The sequence below is a fragment of the Chlorocebus sabaeus genome, chromosome 16 (assembly GCF_047675955.1).
Source record: "Chlorocebus sabaeus isolate Y175 chromosome 16, mChlSab1.0.hap1, whole genome shotgun sequence".
NCBI lineage: Eukaryota > Metazoa > Chordata > Mammalia > Primates > Cercopithecidae > Chlorocebus > Chlorocebus sabaeus.
Window position 1 is genome coordinate 78,213,866 of NC_132919.1, and position 22,559 is coordinate 78,236,424.

General features: G+C 45.4%; 1 protein-coding gene across 2 annotated transcripts in view; it reads left to right on the forward strand.

Moving 5' to 3' along the window:
* Positions 1-22,559, forward strand: part of RPTOR (regulatory associated protein of MTOR complex 1) — a 411,638-nt gene that overhangs the window by 62,123 nt on the left and 326,956 nt on the right. For both annotated transcript variants that reach the window (XM_008013198.3, XM_073005477.1), the window contains exon 2: positions 14,494-14,596. In XM_008013198.3, coding sequence (XP_008011389.1) covers positions 14,494-14,596 — 103 coding nt within the window. The remainder of the gene's footprint in view (positions 1-14,493; positions 14,597-22,559) is intronic.

The following is a 22,559-nucleotide window of genomic DNA, read 5'->3' on the forward strand; positions in this document are numbered from 1 at the left end:
ATCTTGTCCTTTCTAGGAAGGTAAAATGCTTTTTATTACCTGGAAACTAATTTCAAGCAATAGATTGCATTTTTCCTAGAAGTCTTGTGGTCAGTTTTGTTTTTCCAATGCAGATTGCCTCCAGATCTTTATTTTGAAAACTTTTCACATAATTCGAAGACCTGCAAGAATGGTGCCATGAACACCTCACACTCACCACTTTGACACAAAGCTTGTTTGCATTTTGTTGTATTTGCTCTTTCTGTCACACTTTTGTTTGCTTTTGAATCATTTGAAAGTAAGTAGCACACATTATTATTATTATTATTATTATTATTATTTTTTTTTTTTTTTTGAGACAGAGTCTCGCTCTGTCGCCCAGGCTGGAGTGCAGTGGCCAGATCTCAGCTCACTGCAAGCTCCGCCTCCCGGGTTTACGCCATTCTCCTGCCTCAGCCTCCGGAGTAGCTGGGACTACAGGCGCCCGCCACCTCGCCCGGCTAGTTTTTTGTATTTTTAGTAGAGACGGGGTTTCACCGTGTTAGCCAGGATGGTCTCGATCTCCTGACCTCGTGATCCGCCCGTCTCGGCCTCCCACAGTGCTGGGATTACAGGCTTGAGCCACTGCGCCCGGCCTATTATTATTATTATTATTTGAGATGGAGTTTCACTTTGTTGCCCAGGCTGGAGTGCAGTGGTGTGATCTTGGCTCACCGAAACCTCTGCTTCCTGGGTTCAGATGATTCTCTTGCTTTAGCCTCCTGAGTAGCTGGGATTATAGGCATGCACCAACTACACCCAGCTAATTTTTTATTTGTACTTCTAGTAGAGAGGAGGTTTCACCACATTGGCCAGGCTGGTCTTGAACTCCTGACCTAAAGTGATTTGCCGGACTCGGCCTCCCAAAGTGTTGTGTGTGAGCCACCATGCCTGGCGAGTGATTTTCTTCCTGAATACTCCTGCACACATTTCACAAGAATTAAAACATCATTCACCTGTCTAACCATGATACCAATATCACTCCTAAGAAAAGTGACCATACTGCCACAATATTATCTAAATGTTTCGTCTATGTTGAAATTTCTTCAGCTGTTTCAATAACATATAGCTGTTTTTTAAAAAAACCAAAATCTACTCATTACATTTGTTTCTTTCGTCTTTTCTAAATGTAGAACGTTTTTCTCCCCCCATAAATGACATGGACTTCTTGTGGAAGGGTCCTGCTGCTTGTGTTGGAGAGTGTCCCGCTTAGGTTTTGCTGGGTGTGTCTCCTCATGGTGTCATTCCACCTGTTTTTTCATTCCCTGCATTTCCTGCAAACTAGAAGTTCAATCTAGAGGTTTGATTATATCCACATTAAGTCTTTTTGGCAAGAATGCTTCGTAAGTGTTGTTGATGACTTCACATTGCATTACACCAGCAAGTGATCAGTCTTTAACTTAGAAGATTTGCTCTCACTCTAAAATAGGACAGTTTTAAAAATAGGCGTCTTTTTTAAGGGAAGGGCTTTCACTCTTTCACCCAGGCTAGAGTACAGTAGTACCATCATAGCTCACTGTAACCTCTAACTCTTGGGCTCAAGGGATTTTCACACCTCACCCTCCCAAGTAGCTGGGACTACAGGTGTGCACCACCATGCCTGGCTAGTTAAAAAAAATTTTTTTTTGGAGAGACAGGGTCTTGCTGTGTTGCCCAGGCTGGTCTTAAACTTTTGGGCTCAACAGATCCTCCCACCTAGGCCTCCCAAAGTGCTAGGATTGCAGGTGTGAGCCACTGTTGGGTCTAAAATATGAATCTTAACGTTTACTCTGTCTTCACACGTAACTAATTGTCTGGTTATTAAATTCTATGTTGTAAATCTGGCTTGCTTAGCTTCCGGTGTCGAATTATCTGAAGCCATTCTTATTTGCAGCCTTTGCCTTGTGGCTCATTTGTTCTCTGAAGCCTGTGTCTTATGTACGAAGAAGGGTGTAAATACTCTTCTTTGAACTTTTAGTTGAAACTGATTTGGAAATCATTTGTCACAGCCTGGGCAACATAGCGAGACCTTGTCTCCACAAAAAATACAAAAAAAGTAGCTTGGTGTGGTGGCTCCCACTTGTGGTCCTAGCTACTTGGGAGGCTAAGGTGGGAGCACCACCTGAGCCCAGGAGGTTGAGGCTGCAGTGAGCTGTGATCACGCCACTGCACTCCAGCCTGGGAGGCAGAACGAGACCTTTGGCTCAAAAACAAACAAAAAATCGTTTGTCAAAGATATAAGGCCATAACATGGATGGAAATTTTAAGAGCAAAGTAATATATATGAGCGCGTATGTGTAGTTATAAAAAGAACCAAAAGCATCTCAAAGTCCACGGTCCGTCAGCATCAGCCTCTGTCCACAGAGCCAGGGCCCCCCCTTGGATGCGTCTCCTGTAAGATGAAGGCCCCCCTTGTGTGGCCTTCAGTGATCGTCCTCCCCGGGAGTCCTGCTGGCTCTGCTTGGAGAACCTGGCCACTTTCCTGCCTCTGCTCCTGGCAGCCTCTGTGGCCCGTCACTTCTTGTTTGCCTCTGAATTCTTTTTCCAGACTCGAGTGACACTTTGCCTTGCAAAGCTTTGCCCAGTGCTGTCAGACAGGGTTAGTTCTAAGTCTTTCCTGTGAGATCCATGGCACTCTGGGCATTTCTGGAAGGAAAGTTATGTGTGTCTCTCGTTCCTGGAAGGGACAGGGCACATCTTGTTCATCAGGGCACTGCACCCCTGGGACCCAGCCTGACTCTGATGCCACAGGCATTTAATGAAGACATTCAAAGTGAACATTCAGAATCTCTGTCTCCTCATACTTCTTTTCACGTGCTTATATTTAATATGTAATAACATTCACATAAGGACACTTTCAAGAAGACCTAACAGGACACAGTGCTCTCTATGGTTGAATGAGGTTGTCGGTATTGGACTCGGGCTGGGCCTTTCTGTGTGGACACAGGTGCTCTCTATGGTTGAATGAGGTGGTCGGTATTGGACTCGGGCTGGGCCTTGCTGTGTGGACACAGGTGCTCTCTATGGTTGAATGAGGTGGTCGGTGTTGGACTCGGGCTGGGCCTTGCTGTGTGGACACAGGTGCTCTCTATGGTTGAATGAGGTGGTCGGTGTTGGACTCGGGCTGGGCCTTGCTGTGTGGACACAGGAGCTCTCTATGGTTGAATGAGGTGGTCGGTGTTGGGACTCGGGCTGGGCTGCATATTCTGGAGAAGTGGCTGTGGAGCATGATGAGGCGTCCATGGCAGCAGCGTCTCTGTGCCCAGGTGTGGCCGTGCTGAGGGGATTCCTGCCGCAGATCTCGGGAAGAAGGTTGGCTTTCCCCCTGGTGTTGGTGGAAGGCCTCCCCTGAGACAGTGCTGCACTTCACTGGGGCGTTTCATTGTCCTCTCCCTTCCTGACAAGGAAACGGCTGGACACTCTTCATGTCAGCAAGGATCCTAGGTGCTGGGGGCGCAAAGACAAGCCAGGCCTGGAAGACCCCCCCAGAGCCAGGGGAACCCACCCCGAATATATACTCGCCAAGACACGTGCTGCGGTTGGGGGTCCCAGAGGTGTGCTCAGGCCGGCCTGTGGGGACAGCAAAGTGGCCTCCCCGAGGAGGGGGCCTGTCCCCTGTGTTTCAGAGGCCTCACCTTGTCTCATGCTTGAAACATTTCCTGAAGAACGCCATTTTTGAAATTTATTTTGTAGAGAAAAAAAAAATCCAAATATTGAAAGGCTCTGCTTGAATTTTTAACAACTACTATATCAAGAAAAGATTTCTGACTTAGGTGGCCCCTTCGGAATATCCGATTCCTGTGCTGGCTTCTGTGTTGCCTTTGCAGGCCTGTGTTTATAGGTGCGGTTTTCTTGTTCAGATGGAACTCTGTGGTGTTCAATGTGGCCTTCTTTGTTTTGTGTTACATGTTTTTCTCAACTTTATGAGATCAGACCAAATAGAGAATGTTAAAGAAAAAAATATTTTGGGCAATTAGAATTGCAAGAATGTCAAGAAGAAATATGTGTAGTGAATAGCAGGCTGTAGAAGCCATCTCACTGCTTAGATTTTAAAATCTGTAGCCGAGAGAGGCTTTGAAGCACCCGGGGAAGATTGTGTGCCGCTCTGCATCTGTAAAATTGTGGACTTGACTGTAGAGCTCGCTCTGCCCACAGCTGGGTTAGTCGTCGATAATCCCCGAGGGTACTTGCGTGTGCCGTCGCCTTCATCACCAGGACTTGGAGGAAAACAGCAGTGATGCTCTTTGTTATTTCACGTTGATAATTCCTTCCACCTTTGGCCTTGTCCTACGGTAATTCCTCATTTCGGATTCCTTTGGATAGTTGGGTCATGGGGAGAGTTCTACCGTTATTTTACCAAGGTGAGGTTTGCTAAGCCATCATTCTTATGTAGATGGCAAAAAAGCCATTCAGAGAAAACATCTGAGTCCGTTCCTGCCAGGTTAAGCAGAAAGGGGATTTGCTAAGGATCTCCAGAAGACCCGAGAGCCGGCCCCTGAAGTTACGGTAGACCTCAAGGGGGCTTCTGTGGCTGCCGAGCAACTGAGACATTGGAGGAGTCCTGGAAGGCCAGGCGCCGCTGCCGCACAGCTCACAGGGTGCTCACCTCCCTGTGGAACGGGGGCCTGGAGTCTCGGGGTCTAGAGTTTGATCTTGTAGGTGCATCTGATCATAGGAACCCAGGTCACATGCTGGCCCCTTCGCTGCGGGAGTCAGGACACAGTTCTTCTTTTCCCCACCTTAGTAAGCCAGGACCCGGAGCATAAGAAATTGTCAGGATATACGGAAGGTGTTAAAAAGATGATGGGGAACTGCAGATGGCAGGTATCTGCTGTGGTTCCCCAGGGGGCATCTTAATGGACAGCTTATTACTAGGTTTTCAGCTGTGCAAGACCTTTGATTTACCCATGCCTTTCATCTCTGATACCCACTTAGCAGCACATGCTGTTCCCTATTCTCTTTGAAACTGAGGCTTCTTTCTTCCTTGTCCCATTCCACTCTTGCCACACCAGCTCCAGCCTTCTTATTTCACCATGACAGCTTCCTGGCTAATTTCCCTTCCTCCATTCGTTTTCTTCCCAAGTAAATGTTAGCCCTTGTCATTAATGTTAGATGTCATCTTCCTGAAAATATCCCATTTAGCCAGGTTTATGCCGTGGCAGCTGCAGTGGGGCCCGGAGGCCTTTCTTCCAGGCCTCTGTTATTGGAATCCACCTCCCGCGTCTATTTGGAGCTATGGGGCCTTTGGAACGGCTTCATGAGATGCGTTGGCCCAAGCAGAAGGCTGGTACAGAAGCAGAACAAAGCTCTGAGCATTCCGAGAGTTTTCTGTTGAGAAATGCCACGGGTTTATGTCTTCAGCCTGCCTGGGAGCCCTGCATATTTTTACTTGCCTTGGGGTAGATGTGATGAAGCCTGTACCATGGGTAACATATTGCTGGATAATGAAGAGTGGAAGGAAAATTAACCCAGAATGAATGACTCAGTCCTATGATAATGTGGCTAATTTTAATTTGCATCAGGAATAGTAAAGCTGTGGCCCAGTGTGTTATCAAATAAATCTCTAAACAGCCTTGAAATCATTCCATTTATTGAAAACTGAATTTTTTTTTTTTTAGACGGAGTCTCACTGTGTTGGCCAGGCTGGAGTGCAGTGGCATGATCTCAGCCCACTGCAACCTCTGCCTCCTGGGTTCAAATGATTCTTCTGCCTCAGTCTCCTGAATAGCTGGGATTACAGGTGCACACCACCATGCCTGGCTAATTTTTGTATTTTTAGTAGAGGTGGGGTTTGACCACATTGGCCAGGCTGGTCTCAAACTCCTGACCTTGTGATCCGCCTGCCTTGGCCTCCCACAGTGCTGGGATTACAGGCATCAGCCACCGTGCCCGGCCTGAAATAAATTTCCATGAAATAAATCTCGTTCCACGAAATAAATGTTAGGAAATTAGCCAGGTATGGTGGCGTGTGCCTGTAGTCTCAGCTACTCGGGAGGTTGAGATAGGAGGATCGTTTGAGCCCTATTGAAGCAATAGGCTTCACTTTGTATCTTGAACTGGGAAGGAGTGGAGAAAAAAAATATTAGAGCCCTTTGCTATACTTATTTTACGAAGACCAATTGTTTGTTGGTTTTTAAGGACCAGAGTTCCCAGGAATAAGTGAAACACGGCTCGATCTCTCAGTGTGCCTGATACCGCCGGCACCACATTCCTCACGCCAGCCCAGCTCGCTCGTTACCTGGGATACTCGCCCAAGCTTCAGCTGACCGAGCAGGTTATTTTCTATATCTTCAGGGTATAAAGACAGTTGTATAGACATACATGCACAACCATGAAAAAAATTTTTGACTATTGTGGTAAAGTCATTTTTATCCCCACTTCTGCCCCCATGCTTATGGAAATAACATGTTTATGGTAGATGGAAAGTGCATACGCAGAAGGGCCAGGTACAAAGAAGAAAAGATGATCCACGTTCCTCTGTGGAGGTCAGACTCACTCGTGACGTCTTGTTGTTTTCATTTGGTGTGACCTTATATTTGGAATCACAGTTGTGGGTACAGTTTCGTAACCCCCTCTTTTCAATTATGTTTGAGCACGTCCTGTGCCATTTAATATTCTTTGAGAACATATTTTTTAAACAGCTCTACTGAGATACAGTTCACCTACCCCAGAGTTCACCCGTTTTTACCAACAGAGTTCACCAGCAGTTGTGCAACCTGAAAGTATGTTTTTGTAAAGGACATATACTATTTATCATATAACACTGTTTAATATATGCCATTTAATTATGCCCTTCAACTTGGAACTTTAGGCTTCCATAGAATACATTTTATCATATTTAGATTTTATGCTGTTGAATGACTTGGAATTAATTTGTAAGTGTATATATACCCTCGTATTTTCGCTCTTTGACAAAATATTTTTATTTTCACTTTTTAGGTAAGGAGACTGAAGAATTTTTTCTTTTTTTGTTAATTTCACTCTATAAGGCGTTTCAGGTAGAGGCAAAGAAATGGTTCCTAGCTCCTCACTCAGTCCTTGGTGGGCTGACTGGCTGTGCACACTAGGCCTCAGGGTGGAAGCGGTTCTTTTAGAGACCCCAGGCATAGCCTCCTGGCTCACAAACCCGCACCAGGGCTGACCATTTGTTTTTGGAGGAACCACAGAAGGATTCAGTATAGAATTCCTTAAGAAAGGAGTTTCTTTAGTTTGTTTAAAATAGTTACAACTTTTTTTTTTTTTTTTTTAAGACGGAGTCTTGCTCTGTCGCCCGGGGTGGAGTGCAGTGGTGTGATCTCGGCTCACTGTAACCTCCGCCTCCTGGGTTCGAGCAGTTCTCCCACCTCAGCCTCCCGAGTGGCTGGGACCACAGGTGCACGCCACCACAGCCGGCTAATTTATTTATTTTCCTTTTTAGTAGAGACAGGGTTTCACCACGTTGGCCAGGGTGGTCTCAAACTCCTGACCTCGGGTGATCCACCCGGCTTGGCCTCCCAAAGTGCTGGGGTTACAGGCGTGAGCCACCACGCCTGGCCAAAACAGTTACAATTTCTATAATAAACTTTTTTCCCCCAGAATAAAACTAGCACCTTTAAAGTGAGCTGTAACGATTCCTTTTATGAAACTTATTATGTATGCAGTTCTTATTTTGACTTTCAGAAATCTAAATTTCTCAAGGGTCTGTGATGTTGGAACTCAACTCACACCAAGTCCCTTGTGCAGTTTGCGTGGCGCAGGAAGGGGTGAGCCAGGTGAGGACTGCAGCACTCCTCACTTGTGTGCGAAGGTCGCCGTGGGTGAGGCCTCCTCATCCCTGAGGCCGAAATTTTCCTCTTCTCGTTTCCTTTTGATCAGGACGTTCTACAGGGGTGGAGGCAGATTTTAAAAGCAGTGATACATAGACAGAATTTGGCCTAAAAAAAGAGTAGTGCTTAAATCTAAATGAGGCCTCTGGCTCAAGGTAACAAACTGAGCTCATAAATTCAAGCACCTCTCCCCTCATTCCCAATTCCCATTGAAATGAACAAAGGAATATAAAAATAGGGAGTCTCCCAAGCTAACGCAGTTGCTGCTGGTGATGATGGTCTTGTTTTGGACTGCAAGGTTTGCTTGCAGAAATTCAGTTGGATGTGCTTCCTGCGCACTTGGTGCTCACTTTGTAGCAGTGCTTGGAATGGAAGTGAGGGGGCAAACTGGCTTTTCCTTCTCTTCAACAACTTGGTTATCCGCCTCCCCTTCCCTGCGAGGTATATCTACTCTCTTTGCTATATGTTCTAGTTTTCTGACTTTCTTTATAAATTATGCATTTGTGTAGCTTCGGCTTTGCTCCGAGTTTCTGCTTGATGCTGTGAATCCTAATGAGCGCTCCCGGGAATTGGGTGGATTTGGGTGGCTCTGCCTTCAGACAAACCAGGGGATTGTGAATGCTGTGACCCGCGTGGCCAGCCCCAGTCTTGCTTTCTGTTTATTTTCCACCAGTCTCAGTTGTTGCTGTTGGGAGGATAAGTGTGAGCCACACTCTCAATGTGGGGAACAGAAGGCAGCGATTGGGCTGCTGAACATGTTTAATTTCTTCATTCTGCACGGTGGCTTAGGTGTCACTGCGCGTCAGCCTGGGAGTTTATACTCAAGCTTGTTTGTGCCACCTGATCACCTGTATCTTTTTAAATATATATGATTTTGTCCAATCAGTTATGAAGGAAGACTCCAGTAAGGAAATCCCTTGCCATTTGGTTTGAATTCTTTGGGAGGTGACAGGCATTAATACGTCTTTCACCTGCGAGGTGACATGCTCTGAGCTTACAGGCCTTCGAGTAGAGGTGATCTCATCTGCAGGCCCTGTGTGCAATTGTGACACCCAGATGCTCTGAACACTGGATTATTTAACAGCTCATTTGGCGGCAACGCCTGGCCTGAGCTGGGGTGAGACTGGATACTCTTGATTGATTCCATGGAGAGTGGAAATGTTAACATGGTGAATGTTGGGTGCCGCTCCAAACCCTCTTGGGTGTGTTCACCCTCCTGGGTGTGTTCACCCTCCTGGCTGCCGCTCCAAACCCTCCTGGGTGTGTTCATCCTCCTGGGTGTGTTCACCCTCCTGGCTGCCGCTCCAAACCCTCCTGGGTGTGTTCACCCTCCTGGCTGCTGCTCCAAACCCTCCTGGGTGTGTTCACCCTCCTGGCTGCTGCTCCAAACCCTCCTGGGTGTGTTCACCCTCCTGGGTGTGTTCACTCTCCTGGCTGCTGCTCCAAACCTTCCTGGGTGTGTTCACCCTCCTGGGTGCACCCTCCTGGCTGCCGCTCCAAACCCTCCTGGGTGTCGCTCCAAACCCTCCTTGGCGTGTTCACCCTCCTGGGTGCCGCTGCAAATCCTCCTGGGTGTTTTAACCCTCTTGGGTGTGTTCTGTGAGACAGGGCAGAGGGATCACATTATCCTTTCACCAAGGTGAACACTGGAATTTCAAAACCAAGCTGGCACCAAAGGACCATCAAGAACACTGCCCAGGCTGTTATAATACCATCAGGACCCCACTGCTTGATGGCCCCCAGCCTCTCCCACCTGGAATCCAAAGTGCCGTGGAGACCTTGAGGCGGGGCACAGGATCCTTAGGTGTGTGCTCCAGACTTTAGTGGGTGCCTCCAGGATGGCTGGGAAGACCAGTCATGAGTCAGAACTTCAGAATCTGAAAAATCCTTAGCACCTAAGAGGTCATTTGTCTCCACCCCCTCACTTTAAGGATGAGGAAATTTTTCAGGAGGGATTGAAATTAACTGTCATGTCCAAGGCCATGCATTGTTAATGAGCATTTAAGGTTTTGTAGTTTCTCAAAATGATACTCTTTTCAAATTCACAACTAACCTATGGGGCTATAACCATGTCATCTTAAATTACATTGCATTGGAGGAAAATGTCTTAAAGTCAAAAAACTTATTTATGTAATATTATGCAGTTTTTGGCACATTAAATTTGATAGCCCTTACATTTTAAACATTCTGTAACTGTTATTAAAAAACATTAATCAAGAGTTTTTGGAACGAGGTTGCCATATAAATGAAAATAAAATGCCAAAAAGACGTTTTAGGTATAGCTAAGAATTAAAAAACTTACTGAATTTGAGGCTGGGTGTGGTGGCTCACACCTGTAATCCCAGCACTTTGGGAGGCGGATGCTGGTGGATCACCTGAGGTCAGGAGTTAGAGACCAGCCTGGCCAACATGGCGAAACCCCGTCTCTACTAAAAATACAAAAAGTTAGCTTGTCATGCTGGCAGGCGCCTGTAATCCCAGCTACTTGGGAGGCTGAGGCAGGAGAATTGCTAGAACCCAGGAGGCAGAGGTTGCAACGAGCCGAGATCGTGCCACTGAACTCCATCATGGTCAACAGAACGAGAGTCTGTGTCAAAAAACAAAACAAACAACTGACCAAATTTGAAATTAGGCTCACAATGTTAAAATTTGCAGAGGAGCAAGACGTATTTTTTTTTGGCTTGAGGATATGTAGTAGCACTGTGTTTTGCCCAGTTTTGGAGTTAAATTGGTAGCTAGATGTTAGAGCAAACACATTGTTCTGGTTTATGTGTCAGTGTATTCTCAGGTGTTTTTCTTGCTTTCTTTCAAAGTAGAATGCAGGATGTAGGTGTGTATTGTGTAAACAAGGATGAATCAAATTAATTTCTTTCTTGTCTTGGCTCTTGTCTTTGTATAGTGTAGCTAATTTCACACATTCCAGCTGAGGGCCATGCCTTCCTATTGCTGGCCTGTAAAGAAGTCAAAAACGTCTCTCTGAGTAGCATTTGGTGAGTCAGGAAGACCACACTCACTGACAGGCACAGTGAGGTGAGGCCCCTTAGTCATCCCGTGGGACTCAAGGATGATTCTTGGGCTTCTGTTAGTAGTTTTGTGTGAGGGACTTGGAGATCTTCAGAGATCATTTTTATAATTAACTAGAACTACTCATTTGACTGGGAATGTTGACGTTTAAAAATTTAATGAGCTGCATGTGTAGGGGTGGAGGGAATATGACTTGTCTGGAATGACAGCCGAGGTAGCAGAAATAGGAGTAAAGTCAGGGGTGCTGGGAATGCCGCCTCACTGCCCTGTGTCAGCCTCCACCGCCTCCCCAGCCCCGATACGCAGATGAGGAAGGAGCTCCAGCAGCCGCAGAGCCTCTTCGCCCAGCGAGCTTGCCCTAGTCCTGGCTGCCCCACTTGCTGTCTCCCTGGACTTGCATCCACCCCTTACTCCCTGGAGGCCCTGCTGGGAGGGGAACGCCACCACCTAGTTCATGACCCTTTGGTGAAGGATGAAGTAGACTGTGTGTCTACACTGCACGGCTCAGGACACAAGCACCTTAGCACAGCGAGGTCACCATTGATCAGAAGTGCTGGGACTGAGCCCCAAACCTGGCTGTGAACTTCCGGGGGGCAAGAAAGAACAGGGTTGTATGGGAAGTTACTGAGCATACATCAGCCCAGAAAGACAGCTTTGCCCACCTTTTCCTGGGGCGCACAGAGAATATGGATCAACGGGGAGAAAGCACTGCCAGACAAGCCCCAGGGCAGCGGTGGTGGCACTTGGCCATGGGAGCAGCCGGTGAGTGTCTCCAGTTGGCCTGTCAATGCTGTTTCGTCCACTGGAGTTTGCTACAGGAGCCTGACATCAGTTTAAGGCATATTCTCTTTGCAGATTAGGAACAAGATAAGAGAAGCCAGTTGGGAACCAGTTAAGCTGTGGGGAAGCACACAGTCTATTATGAAAATTAGAGAGCCTGATGGTATAGATTGTTTTCTCATTAGAAGGCTTCCCTTCCCACAGAGGGCCCCTGCAGATGGCTGTAGGCAAAGCCAGCCTCTTCCTTTAGGAAGCAGCTTGGAACTTACTCCGGGGTTTGAATCCATTCCTCCTCATTATTACAGAGCAGGAAAGGAAAACCCTTGATTGAAAACTGTTGTGAGGCAGGTGTTCACAGGTGTTCATCATGGCCACAGGAAGACCACAGAAACGTTTCCAGAAAATGTCTAGTTTTAAGCAGTTTATCCTCAAAGGCTGAGTTTGCTATACAATAATTGGGATTTGGGATTATGGATACCGATTACTTAAATATTACTTAAATATTGAATGACTAATTAAATACAGTGATTTTGTTCTGATTTTCAGTGCTTTCTCCTGATAAAAGATGAAGGTCTAAAACTGAAACAAGAGGAATGATCTATTGGAAAGAACGAGGCAGACTTATTATTCTTAGATAGTATAGTTGTGTACTTTCAAAACCTGAAAGAATCACCAAAAAGCAATTACGTTTAACTAAGAATGTAGTAAAGGAACTAACCATTTTTCTTATATACCTATCACCTTAAGTATTTATCATTTTCTTTTTTCTTTTTATTTTTTTTTTTGAGATGGAGTCTTGGTCTATTGCCCAGGCTGGAGTACAGTTGTACAATCTCAGCTCACGGCAACCTCTGCCTCCTGGGTTCAAGTAATTCTCCTGTCTCAGCCTCCTTAGTAGCTGGGATTACAGGTGCACACCACCATGCCTGGCTAATTTTTGTGTTTTTAGTAGAGATGAGGTTTCACCATGTTGGCCCCGCTGGTCTTGAACTCCTGACCTCAGGTGATCCCCCTGCTTCAGCCTCCCAAAGTGCTGGGATTACAGGGGTGAGCCACTGTGCCCAGCCTATCTTTTCTTTATGCTAGGAACATGCGAATTATTTTCTTTAGGTATTTTAAAAATGATTTATTCATTTATTTATTTTTAGAGATGGGGTCTTGCTGTATTGCCCAGGCCAGAGTGCAGTGGCTGTTGGCAGGCATAGTCATTGCACACTGTACCCTCAAACTCCTGGGCTCAAGCAATGCTCCTGCCCCAGCCTCCTGAGCTGGGACTACAGGTGCGCACCACCACACACTTCTAGCTGCTCGAAATGTACTGTCAATTAAATTAATGTTAACTGTCATCACTCTACTGATCTATGGAACACCCAGATCTTAGGAATAATCCCAGTAAGAAATGCACAGGATTTATTCGTGAAGAAAACTATAAGAATGTTACTGAAAACAGTTAAAGGAACATTGAGTAAATGGAGAACCGTATTATGTTCTGTATAGAAAATAGAATATTATGAGGATGTTACTTCTTAACGTTAAGTTCAAATTAAACTTCACTGCAATTTTAGTTCAGTGCAATTTTAATAAAAATCCCAATGGGATTAAAAGATTGAAGAACTGATTTGAAAAAAATAAGTGAATATAAATAGCTAAGTAAAATAAAAAAAAAAATTTGAGGGTGAAAAATGACCCAAGTATTATGAAATATAAAGATAAATTAGTTAAATTAATGTAGTACTAGTAGAAGTATTGGTTGATAGGTTAATGGGATGGATTTGATTACCCAGTAATAGAATTTTGTCTCTGTGAGAATTAATATATGTATCTGTGCACACCTATGAGTTTGGGGCAGATTATTTAACAGAGATTGACACAACTGGCTAGTTTTATGAGAAAAAGTTAATCCTTTTCTTGTGTCATATACCAGAATAAGTAACATCCAGACAGCTTAAAGGGTCAGTGTAAAACAGCAACACTGTACTGAAATACATGTCTTCCCTCATTCCGCAGGTAGTTAGCACCGAGTCAGGGCCAGGGTTTTGCTCAAACGAGTGGACTTGAGCCTCTGGCCCACTGAGGAGTGTCCATGGGCTGGCGCTCTGCCAGGAGGAAAGGACAGGTGCGATCGCAGCGTTCCCCAGCTGGTTCCACCCTGATGGGGAGTGTGGAAGGTGTGTTGAGGGGTATCCAGAGAAGGCCTCCCCAAGAAATTGATCTTTAAACTGAGATCCGAGGAGAGAGTCAGAGCCGGCCAGGTGACCTGGGGGAGGGGAACTCCCAGCAGAGGGAACTGTGGGTTTGAGGGCCGAGAGGTCAGTGTGGCCATGCCACAGTGTAAGTACGAGGAATGAGTAGATGGTCCACGGAGGGTGAACAACGCAGGCAGTGAGAGCAGTGAACAACACTAGGAGAACCAGGCAACATCACTGATGTGAACGAATGCAAACTAAATCAATACGACAGCTTTTCTCATTAAATGATTGATGATTTTAAATAACAAGGATTTTATATCTGGTTTAATATCTGGTGGGAGTGTAAATTTGTCTAATTTTTTTTGCAAAGGAATTTGGCAGAATGTATTGAGTGTGTTAAAATGTTTATATCTTTTGATCAAATAATTCCGTTTCTGGAGATTTATCATAAACCTGAGAATAGCCCTTCCTGCTACGTCCCTCTCACCACCTGCCACCCTTGCTGTGAAACCCTGCCTTCAAAGAAGGGTGTCACTCCTGCACTAGGGCTGGGATAGCCAGGTGACAGGCTGGCTGGAGGGCAGGTGGGTGGGGAAGGGGCTCAGTGTTCTGGGGGACATTTTAAAAGCTGGAAAAACACATAAATGAGTTCCATATTGAAATATATATATATATATGTCTTTCTGTTATGCTTTCAGATGAAGACAGTCAGTGTTGCCTTAGTTTTGTGCCTGAATGTTGGTGTGGACCCTCCCGATGTGGTGAAGACCACGCCCTGTGCGCGCTTGGAATGCTGGATTGGTGAGTACTTCTCTCACCCGCTGCCACGAAGGCCCTCTGGCTGGCTCTGGGCTGGGCGGGGCTCGCCAAGCCTGTGGTCTGGTCCAGGGGTCCGTCTCCAGCTGTGCAAATCAGGATTTTTTTTCTTTTTGGAATCACATCACCTTTAAGTAATTTCAGATGCATTCACCTGTGATTTGTAGTGGAGAAAGTGTTTCAAGAAAAATTAATAAGATAATGATTATTGGATTATATAATTTTCTACTTTAAATTTGTTCTGTCTGGCATAGTATCTATGTACACTTAAAAAAAAATGGAATGACTGATACCTGCATGGAAATGTAGAAAAGGTAAATGGAACCATTTCCAGCAAAGCATCACATAATGGCTTATGGCCCATAATAATAGTGGCCAGCATTTGCTGAGTGCTTCTAGTGTGCCAGGTACCATAGGAAGCACTTTACAATTTACAATGCTCACAACAACCCTGTGTGGTGGGGTTTATTGCTTATCTCCATTTGAGAGCTGAGGAATATGAGACATAGAGATTAGTAATTTGCTCACGGTTGTCCTATAAGTAGCAGAGCTGGGATTTGAACCTATGCAGTTCAAGTCCAGAGACTGTGTGTGTGTGTGTGTGTGTGTGTGTGTGTGTGTTTTTTAATTGTGGTAAAACATACACAACACAAAATACCAAGGAATTATTAAGTGTACAATTCAACGACATGAAATAATTCATAATGTTATGCAAGCATTCTCACTGTCCATCTCTAGAACTTTTTCACCATCCCAAACGGAAACTCTGTCTCCATTACACAACTCCTCATTCCTGCCTTCCCCCAGCCCCTAGTAACCACCATTCCACTGTCTGTCTCTATGAATTTGTCATTCTAGGGACCTCGTATCAGTAGACTGATAAGGTATTTGTCCCTTTGTTTCTGGCTTCTTTCACTTAGCATAATACCCCCAAAGCTCATCCACATTGTAGCTGTGTCAGAATTTCATTCCGTGTTAAGACTGAATTGTATTTCATTGTGTAGGTACACCGCACTTCTTCAACCATTCATCTGTTGGTGGACATTTAGGTTGTTTTTCCCTCTTGGCTACTGTGAATCATGTTGCTGTGATATGGGTGTACAACTACCCGTTTGAGTCTCTACTTTTAATTCTTTTGGATATATACCTAGGAGTGGAATTGCTGGATCACATGGTAATTCTGCATTTAGTTTTTTGAGCAATCAATCTATTGTTTCCCACAGTGGCTGCACTATTTCACATTCCCATCAGCAGTGTACCAGGATTCCAGTTTCTCCACGTCTTGGCCGACAGTGGTTATTTATTTATTTTTCTAATGGTCATCTTAACGGGTGTGAAGTGGATCTCGTGGTTTTAACTTGCATTTGCCTAATGATATGTGATGTTGAGCATCTTTTATGGGCCTTGTGACCATTTATAGGTCTTCTTTGGAGAAATGTCTATTTAAGTTCTTTGCCCATTTTTGAATTGGGTTGTTTATTTTGTTGTTGTTGAGTTGTAGGAGTTCTTTATATATGCTGAATATTGGTCCTTTAGCAGAGGTACGGTTTGCAAAGTTTTTCTTCCATCAGAGACTGCTCTTAACCATTCCACACTATATCTACTTTTCTTATTTTAGCATCAAATTTATTGATATACAGTGTTTTTTTAAATTTTTTAAATTTTGAGACCAAGTCTCACTTTTGTCGCCCAGGCTGGAGTGCAGTGGCATGATCTCGGCTCACTGCAGCCTCCGCCTCCCAGGTTCAAGTGATTCTCCTGCCTCAGCTTCCCAATAACTGGGATTGTAGGCATCTGCCACCATGCCCAAGCAATTTTTGTATTTTTAGTAGAGATGGGGTTTCACCATGTTGGCCAGGCTGGTCTCAAACTCCTGACCTTAGGTGATCCACCCGCCTCGGCCTCCCAAAGTGCTGGGATTGCAGGCATGAGCCACCACGCGTGGCTGAGATACCATTTATATACAGTAAAGTTCACATTTTTTAGGTGTACATTTCTTTAAGTTCTGACAAATATATACAGTCGTGTAACAAATGCCATAATCAATGTATAGAATATTTCTGTCACACCAAGGAAGTTCCCTTGGGCCCCTTTGTAATCGATCCCCTCTCATTTCTCTGGCCTCTGGAAACCGTTGATCTGATTTTTTCCTTTTACAGAATGTCATTTAAGTGGTGACGTATAGTTTGTAGTTTCTTGTATCTTGCTTCTTTCCTTTAGCAGAATTTGTTTGTGATTCATCTGTGTAGCTACATGTATTAGTAGTTTTTTTGCTTCATTCCATTTTTGTGGCTCTCCCACAAATTGTTTATCCATTTACTAGCTGACAGACATTTGGGTTGTTTCTAGTTTTTGGCATTTATGAATAAAATTGCTATAAGCACTTGATCTTTGTGTGTACATATTTTCTCTGGGTAAATATTCTGCCTCCCGGGTTCAAGTGATTCTCCTGCCTCAGCCTCCCGCGTAGCTGGGATTATAGGCATGCACCACCATGCCTGGCTAATTTTGTATTTTTACTAGAGACAGGGTTTCTCCATGTTGGTCAGGCTAGTCTCGAACTCCCGACCTCAGGTGATCCACCCACCTCGGCCTCCCAAAGTGCTGGGATTACAGGCGTGAGACACTGCGCCTGGCCAAGTGTATGTTTAATTCTTTAAGGAACTGCTGAACTGTCAGTTTTTTAAAAGATTTTTAAAAATAATGAATAGATGTCTTTTATATTTACCTTCATATTTATTGTTTTGAGGACCATTCATTTCTTTCCACAGTTCCAAGTTTCTATCTGGTATCATCATCATCATGCCTGAAGAACTTACTGTAACGTATCTTGCAGTGCTGGTCTATAGGCATTACATTTTCCTAGATTTCTGTTTGGAAAATTCTTCATTCTGTCTTTGTGGTTGAAAGGTATTTTTTCTGGGTATATAATTTTCTGTTGACTCTTTTAGCACTGTCTTTTAAAATAGTCACCTGTTATTTTCTGGCTAGCAGTTTCTGAGAAGTCTGCTGTAATTCTTTGTTTTTCTGTATATTTTGTTTCATTTTTCTCTGGCAACCTTTAAGGTGTTCCCTTTGTATTCTCAGTAGCTTTATCTATAACCTATTTTTTTTTTGTTCGTTTGTTTTGGAATTTATTCTCCCCACCCTTTTTTTTTCTTCTAGAGATGGGTGTCTCTCAATGTTGCCCAGGCTGGGCTGTGCTTGAACCTCTGGGCTCTAGTGATCCTCTTGCCTCAGCCTCCTGAGTAGCTGGGACTGTGGGTGCACCTGTGAAATTTATCCTTTTTGGGTTTCTGTGAGCTTCTTGGATGTGTAGTTTGATGTCTTCATCTTTGAAAAGTTCCCATTGTCTTTTCAAATATTTATTGATGTTTTCTCTCTCTTCTGAGACTCAGCTCTCTATGTATTGCGCTGCTGGACATTGTCCCGCAGCTCTTCCGTGTGTCTCTGTGTTCTGGGACTCAGCTCTCTATGTATTGCACTGTTGGACATTGTCCCGCAGCTCTTCCATGTGTCTCTGTGTTCTGGGACTCAGCTCTCTATGTATTGTGCTGTTGGACATTGTCCCGCAGCTCTTCCGTTTGTTCTCTCCCATGCCTCATTGAGCTTTTGTTAGTCTGCTGATAAACCAGTCAAAGGAATTCTTTTTCTCTGATATTGAGTTTTTTATTTCTAGCATTTCCATTGACTGTGTTAGTTTCCATCTCTAGGGGAAAGGCATATCGCCCGCCTTTCCTTCTAGAGCCTCTGCTACGTTCATCATAGTTACCTTAGAATCCTTGACCTATAGTTCAGAAATCAGGGTCAGCCCTGAGTCTGAGTCTCCTAATTCCTTTATTATCTCTTGACTGCAACGTGCTTTTCCTTGCTTTTTTGTGTGCTTTATAAATTTTAATTGCATGCAGGACATTGCGTGTAGAACAATAGCGAATGAGGTAAGTCGTATAGTCTAGAGTTTAGTAAGTAATTAACTGGGGTTGGAATTTGTTGTTGTAGTTGGTTATACCTACTGCAGCAGAAACTTAGTTCTTAGAGTGATTAGTTGGTGCTTGTATCAGTCAAGGTTCTCCAGAGAAACAGGGGCAGTAGGGGTGTGTGTGTGTGTGTGTGTGTATAAGTATGTATGTATGTATGCATGCATGTCTTGTAGTCTTCAGGCAGAAATTTCTTCTTAGGAAAACCTCAGTTTGGCTCTTAAGGCCTTCAACTATTTGGGTGAGACCCCCCATATTACCAAAGAAAATCTCCTTTAAGCCAGCTGATGGTGGATGTCACCACGTGTAGAGAGTACTTTCACGGTGGCACCTGGGTTCGTGTTTGATTGAATTGCTGAATGCTGTGGCCTGGCCCAGTGGACACATAAACCTGACCAGCACAGTCCTCCTGTGTTAGGGTGGGCACAGGCATGCCAGGGGGCTTTCCCAGGGTTCCTGCTCCACCCCTAGCCTGAGCCGTGTCTGCCCACCTGCCACACCGAGTGGTCCCTGGCTTTGCCTGTCTCTTGGCACAGGATTTCCATTGCTAGTGACCCAGCGCCAGGCTGTGGAGTGGTGGCAGTTCTCTGTGGTCCTGGTTTCTCTTTAGTCTCAGGCAGGCCCTGGGTGTCTGGGCCTTGGGCGGAGTGCAGTTGCAGCGTTTTCACCTGTCCCCCCAGTGGTGGCAAACGTCTGCCTCGGTTCAGTGTAGAATTCTGTGCCCAGGGCGTGTTCTGCTCCTAACCCAGGAGCAGGCCGTTTTGCACCTTCCCTCACCCCATCCTCCATGCCCTTCACCTGTGTCTTGGGACAATGTGTTCTAAGCCCATGGTGAGCAAGGTAGGTTTTGTCTGTATCTCCTCCCACCCTCCAGGTACAGGAGTGTTTGCCTGTTCTTGTGGACTGAGGGGCTTCTGGCCCCTGGGATCCAGCTTTGCTTCCTAGGGGAGGAGGTCTCTAGGGGCAGGTGGGCGTTAACCTCTCCACACTCTGTGCTGCCTCCAGTGGGTGCTTCTCATGAGCGTGCAGTGAGGGTGCATGCAGGGGAGTGTGAGCGCCCCTTGTGCCTGGACCCCCTGCGTTTCCACACGGATATGTGAGCCCACAGTGGAGCCTTGAGGACGCGTTACCATCTTAGCTGGTTTCTTTTGCAGACCTGTGCTCTTTGAAGATGATCTGTGCATGTGCCTGGGCTCTCAGAGAGGACGGGCCTGTGGGATTTGGTTTATTTGTCTGCCCTACGGTCTCAGCTCTCTTACGAGCTCAAGAAAAGTGATGATGTTGGTGATTATTCAGCTTTCTCATGTTGATAGGATTGGAGCAACTCTTTCCCCCCCAGTTTTCTACATCCTAAGCAAAAGCAGAAGTTCCCTTTATTACTTTAACAAAAATTACAAATTATTCTCAACCTGGGCAGCATAGTAAGAGACCATGTCTCTACGAAAAATCAGAAAATTAGGGGGGCATGGTGGCTGATTTTGAGATGACAGATATGCCTGTAGTCCCTGCTACTCTGGAGGCTGCAGCAGGAGGATCACTTGAGCTTGGGAGGTCGAGGCTGCAGTGAGCTGTGATAGTGCCAGTGCACTCCAGCCTGGGCAACAGAGTGAGATCCTGTCTCAAAAAACCCCAAATTCTTCTCATCTAAATCTAATCTGATCTGAATTGGAAATAAAGTGTTTCCTGCATTATTTGGCTGTCTCACTACGTGAGGGTGTTTTAGGATGACAGTTCCCTCACCCCTTCCAGGCTGCCTGTCCCCCACACCCCATGATGGAGCCGCTGTGTTTTGTGGCTGATTTTCTCAGATGCTCTCTTGGCTCACTGCTGGCTCCCGGTGACTGTGCTGGTTGAAATTGACTTCTTATTAGGCACCGTGGACTCTTTCCGCTTCATCTGTCCCTTGTCACAGCTGAATGTAATCAGTTGTTTCCTCTTCCTCTGCAGCGATGCTTATGTTGGGCTTTTAGAAGAAGCCCTCCTCATCCAGATCCCAGTGTGTGTTCCGGGGACACACAGGCCCTGTGGGGTTGTGTAGGTGGTGTCGTCTGAGGATCCGAGTTGCTCTTCCCGGCCTGAAGAGCCTGAGATTTTGTCAGAGCTCACCGCCCTCTCCCACACAGTCTCTTTGATCAGTATTTACACAATGTTAATGAGAATGGAAAGAACTCCATGCTTCTTTCTTGGTGTGGAAGATCCGGCAATTGAGATTTCTGAAAATTGTGTTTTAAAAGTTTTTCTGCAGTTTAGAAATATAGTCTACTTTCTAATAATTTCAAGTGAGTTTTGAGTTTAGAAGGGCACGTGCTTTTTCTAAGTTGGAAAAATTTTATTTGGCCTTCATTAAAAAGTGGGCAGGTGCCTGGTCCTGGTGATGGTGGTTTTAACAATATGGCATGAGAGGACAAGAAGCCTAGTGATTGGAATCGGCACGTTTTCGGGAGTGTGTAGCAGCCCACATTTTATTTTTTAGTTTATTTATTTACTTTAAAATTTTCATTTTTCTGAGATAGGACCTCACTCTGTTGCCCAGGCTGGAGTGCAGTGGCGTGATCATAGCTCACTGCAGCCTCAAACTCCTAGGCTCAAGCCATCCTCCTCCCTCAGCTTCCTGAGTAGCTGGCACTGTAGACGTGCATCCCCCACGCTTTTAAAATTTTTTGTGGAGACAGGGTCTCATGTTGTTGCTCAGGCTGTCTCGAACTCCTGGGCTCAAGTGATCCTCCCACCTCAGCCTCTTAAAGTGTTGAAATTACCGGCATGAGCTACCACACTAGGCCCATTTTTTATTATGAAAAAAAAGTTACAAAAGTTGCAAGTATAGTACTAAGCTGTTTCCTTTGTGATTCATTGAGAGAAGGCTGCTGACATGGTGCTTGAGCACCTCTGAATTCCTTAGTGTTAATTCCTGCCAACAGGGAGTTTCTCTTTCCAGACGACAATGCAGTCACCAAAATCAAGGAGATTCGCATGGACGTGTGACTGCCACGTAAGCCTCAGCTGCATGCAGGTTTGCCAGTGTCCCAGGAATGTCCTTTGTAGCACCAGAATCCTGCTCATCCATGCACCATCCTGATTTCCTCTCACTCAGTCTAAAGCAGTTCCACAGGCATTCCGTGACACCCCGACCCTGGCGTGTGAAGATGGCAGCCTCTTGGTTTAGTAGAACGTCTTCGGTGTCTCCTAATGATTCCATTTAGGTCGTGCTTCGCTGGCAGGAGCATCGCGCAGAGCTGCTTGCTTCGCGCGGGCTGCGCTGGGTGGTGCGGGGCTGTGATTTATCCGTTACTGGTCATGCAGATCTTCTCAGCTGATGAAGCTGGCACCTGCTGGACCTCATGTGAAATTCCCCTTTGCAGTTGAAAGGTATTTTCGGGAGGAGGTGCTTTGAGATTGTGCAAATATTCCTTTCCTCGTCACTTTCAGTTTCTTCATTTTGAACTCATTGCCTCCATTTTCATTCAGGGAATTTAGAATCCAGTGTTATCCTTTGGTGCCGAGCTTGTCTCCCTCTGGTTGTTGGGAACCCATTGGGCCGGATTCTTTGATTTCTGTCTTGCTTCCATCATTCATGGAGCATGTGCTTACTTTGTCTTATCTAGTCTTTTTTGCAGCCTCGTTCCTCCTAGTGGAATGTGGTGTTAGAAACTGAGATGTGGGTGCCAGGTGTTCTCTTTGAACTGGCGTGCTGTTGTTCCCGGGACCTCTCTTGCTGGACAGAGCAAGGAAATGCATGTGTGTGCATACTGTGTGTGTGTGCGTACTGTGTGTGTGTGCGTACTGTGTGTGCATACTGTGTGTGTGTGTGTACTGTGTGTGTGTGCGTACTGTGTGTGTGCGTACTGTGTGTGCATACTGTGTGTGTGCATACTCTGCGTGCATACTATGTGCGTGCATACTGTGTGTATGCATACTGTGTGCGTGTGTGCATGTGCATACTTTGTGTGCATACTGTGTGTGTGTGCGTACCA